This window comes from Nannobrachium achirus (assembly GCF_963921795.1).
Source record: "Nannobrachium achirus genome assembly, chromosome: 24".
Lineage (NCBI taxonomy): Eukaryota > Metazoa > Chordata > Actinopteri > Myctophiformes > Myctophidae > Nannobrachium > Nannobrachium achirus.
In genome coordinates, this window is record NC_137831.1 from 37,771,086 (window position 1) to 37,775,023 (window position 3,938).

At 48.1% G+C, this 3,938-nt stretch overlaps 1 protein-coding gene across 1 annotated transcript; it reads left to right on the forward strand.

Annotated features, from left to right (window-relative positions):
- Nucleotides 1–401: 401 nt before the first annotated feature.
- Nucleotides 402–2,780, forward strand: LOC308280270 (von Willebrand factor A domain-containing protein 5A-like; the record flags this gene model as incomplete). Its single annotated transcript, XM_080720530.1, has 1 exon — nucleotides 402–2,780. The coding sequence occupies one exon, from the start codon at nucleotides 402–404 to the stop codon at nucleotides 2,778–2,780; it is 2,379 nt and encodes a 792-aa protein (XP_080576656.1).
- Between the last annotated feature and the right edge of the window lie 1,158 nt (nucleotides 2,781–3,938).

Consider the following 3,938-nt stretch of genomic DNA (forward strand, 5'->3'; position numbering starts at 1 on the left):
TTCCTTTTTGTGTGCTACTTTTTTATACTAATACTTTTGCACTTTTACTCAAGTAGGCATGCCAGCATTTTGAATTTAGGACTCATACTTGTAACATAGTATTTCTATAATGTAGTGATATTAACTAAAGTGATACTAACTAAAACTACTTTAAGCATTACACGTGGGTAGCTTAGTTTTTGTACTTTTTCAGTGCCTTCTTGTGGCCAAACAAAGCAATGGTCAAAGTCATTAACATTTTGGCTATGCGCCGGGCTGGGCAAGGGGGGGGGGACATAAAGGGGCTGGGTCAACGGTGGGTACCATTTGAATATTGAAACTCCTCCCTCCAAAAGGCTCTGGCTCAGCCTATATATTCCACTGCTCTAAGCCTCTAGGTTCTTCTTGCTGGTACAGACACTATGGCGATCTGTGAAGGTTTGCTTTCTTCCTGTAACGATCAGGTTCCTCTGAAAGGCATTGAGGTGGAGGTTGAGGTGAGGGATCATGTGGCGACAGTGACCTCCCTTCTGCAGTATGAGAACCAGGAGGAGAGCCCCATAGAGGCCATCTTTGTCTTCCCTCTTCCTGGCGATGCTGCTGTCTGTCATTTCAGTGCAAAGATCGGACAGTCAGAGGTTGTGGCCCAGGTGAAGGAGAAACAGAGGGCTCGGGAGGACTATGATGACGCACTGAGCTCAGGCCAGCAGGCCTTCCTATTGGAGGAGAGCGAGCAGAGCCCTGACTTGTTCTCTTTGAGCGTGGGCAGTCTGCCTCCAGGGGAGAGTGCCTGTATCAGGCTGCAATACGTCACCGAGCTGGCTCTGGAGGCCGACGGTGGTCTCAGGTTCTGTCTGCCTGCAGTGCTTAACCCCCGCTACCAACCTCAAGGTAGATGGAAAGGTCATCGGCCTCCGGTGGTGACCTCCGTCCCAGCTTTTCTAGTGCCCTACAGTCTGTCCTTTTCGGCCCGAATGAGTTCTCCACGACCCGTCACTAAAGTTGAGTCAAACTGTTCCCTGGAACTTCTTCAGTACCTCAACAGGGAGCAAACCAAGGCCACGGTCAGCCTGGCTGCAGGACATAAGTTTGACCGAGACGTGGAACTGTTGATTTATTATCAAGATGCCCACCGGCCCACTGCTGTAGTGGAGGCGGGACAGGAGTCTGTCGAAGCTGGCTCTCTGATGGGCGACCCAGTGGTCATGCTGAGCTTGTACCCAGAGTTCCCTAAAGCTGTGATGTCGTCATTGACTACATGCGGGGAGTTCCTCTTTCTAATGGATCGTTCTGGAAGCATGCAGGCCACCGGGCATGGCCATACTCGCATCGGAAGTGCCAGGGATACTCTGCTGCTCCTCCTTAAAAGTCTGCCCATGGGCTGCTACTTTAACATCTATGGTTTTGGGAATCACTTTAATCACATCTTCCCCAAGAGCGTGGAGTACAACCAGAACACCATGGGGGAGGCTTGGAGGAAGGTGGAGATGATGGAAGCCGATATGGGAGGAACAGAAATCCTGCGGCCTCTCAGACATATATACGAGCAATCTTGCATTCCCGGTCACCCCAGACAACTCTTTGTCTTCACTGACGGTGAGGTGCAGAACACCAAGGATGTCATCGAGCTAGTGAAGAAGAATGCCAGCTCTCACAGGTGCTTCACTTTTGGGATCGGGGAAGGGGCCAGCTCAGCTCTCATCAATGGGATGTCCAAGCAGGGAGGGGGTCATGCCCAGTTCATCACAGTAACCGAGAGGATGCAACCCAAAGTGATGCAGTCACTTCGCTGTGCCCTGCAGCCTGTTGTGGTGGATATTTCCCTTGAGTGGAACCTGCCAGTGGGGGTGTATGTAACACCTCTGTCTCCACCCATCACATCCCTTTTCCAGGGTCAGAGGTCACTGCTTTATGCCCAGCTCACTGGAGAGAGTTCAAGTGCCAGTGACGGCAGTGTGAAGGTGAGGTACAGGCTGGCTGACCAACCTTTTGAGTGCCAGCTCCACTTCAGTCTCAAACCAGCAAAGGGCGAGACCGAACTGACAGCCCACAGGTTGGGGGCTCGGACCCTGATTCGCTCCCTGGAGCAGATAGGCGAGCGAGGGCAGGTGGCTGAAGTCAAGAAGAAGGTGGTGGAACTCAGCATCGAATCAGGAGTGAGCAGTGCCTTCACCGCCTTCATCGCTGTCAACAGAGGAAACTGTCAGATGGTGCAGGGACCACTGTTACGCAGAAACGTTCCGGCGCCGGGTAGCCATGCAGCTCCATGTTGTGGTGGTATGTCCCGGGGAGCATCAAGAGCAACTCAGATAGAGTTGGACGGGGATGAGGTCGACGGGTTGCAGACCTACGGATCGACTGCTCACAGTTATCGTTCGCAAGGAGACGGGTGTGCGGTCGACGGGATGCAGACCGATGGGATGCAGACCGATGGATCGACTGCTCACAGTTATCGGTCGCAAAGAGATAAATTGCTCCGGCTGATATCCCTTCAGACAGCCTGTGGCTCTTGGATTTTAACACCAACACTGGAAGAAGTGCTGGATAAGAGCAAGTACCAAATGAAAAAGTCAATGCCTGCGCAGGTGAACCACGAAGTGTGGACCACTGTTTTGGCTTTGATCTGGCTCCATGGGTCCAGGTTGGAAGCCTGGGAGGAGTGGCACCTTTTGGCCCTGAAGTCGCTATCCTGGCTCCGTGCTCAAAATGTCTCAAATCTGAAGGAGTGCCTTGAGGCTGGACATGACTTGCTGGGCATCTGGCAGCTGAAAGATGCCCTAGCTAAACTCCTGTGTGTTTAGTGCTGCACAGGAAGAAGGCCCTATGATATGCGTAGTCCTGGATTAATACAATAGTATGCTCCAAGTTTGTTTTTTTGTTTTTCTTCCTCTTTTTCCAAGTTTATTCTTTTCAAATAGTTTATTAGGTCACCCTTGGTGTGTTTAGAAAAGGGAGAATGAATTGTTTTTGGAATGCATTATTATGAACAATGAATGAAACAAGCTTTGAAATAAATAAAAACACTTTTTTTGTCAGAATGTTTTGTGTATCTTTATTGTCCTTTTGATATAGTGTGCAAGGTGACTTTAAGAGAAAAATAACCAATTTAGTATGAGTAGTCCAGGTAATCATACCCAAGTGTTATGCAATGCTTATGTAACTGACCATTCAAGGGGCCGTTGTCTCTCTGGACCCGCCTCCTCCCTGAGGGTATAAAATAAAGGCATGTTTTTGCTACAGTTCCAGAATTTTTCCTGCAAAATAATTAGCATAATCATTTACAACTTGCGGGGAGTTTTGTTTTTTGGGTGTATTTCACATGAGCAAAAATGCTGGCATAGCCATAAAATACATCGGTTTCACTAAACCATTGTCGCGGTCTGAAAGTCCGTGTTGCCAGACTTTGTGAGGGAAATAAGCAACCAGGTGTACGAAATTAAGCCCCAAAAACTAATGATGCAGCTCTTTGAGTTGGTAGCTTACAACTTTCATCACAGCATAGGCCCAATGAGCGCATTGCGTCCCAATCAGACAAAACATAGGCTATAGAATAAAATAAGTTTGAACCATGAAATGATCTTGCAAGAGATTGTATTTCTCAGCACCCGCGGCCGTAGGCTGGAGAAAGAAATAGACTTCTGTCTTCTGTGTTTATAGGCCTACATTCGAATGCAATATGGATTCTCTAGCCTAATACTGAATCCCTTTATGCAAGGTGAAGCTTTCAATCCCAATTACAATGCTTTAACTGTTAATATTGGCTCCTTGCATGCACCTGCTTGTCCGAAAAAAGTAAAAATCACGGTATGCCGTTTTCACTGTGGGGAAATGTGTATTCTCCCAGTACTTTCTGAAAAAAGTATTTTGTCGTCAAATTTAGGACCCCAAAACTGATGGAACACAAAATTAGTGGCCGTTTTCACATGGTGTGAATTTCAAAATTGCCGTCATTTTGGAAA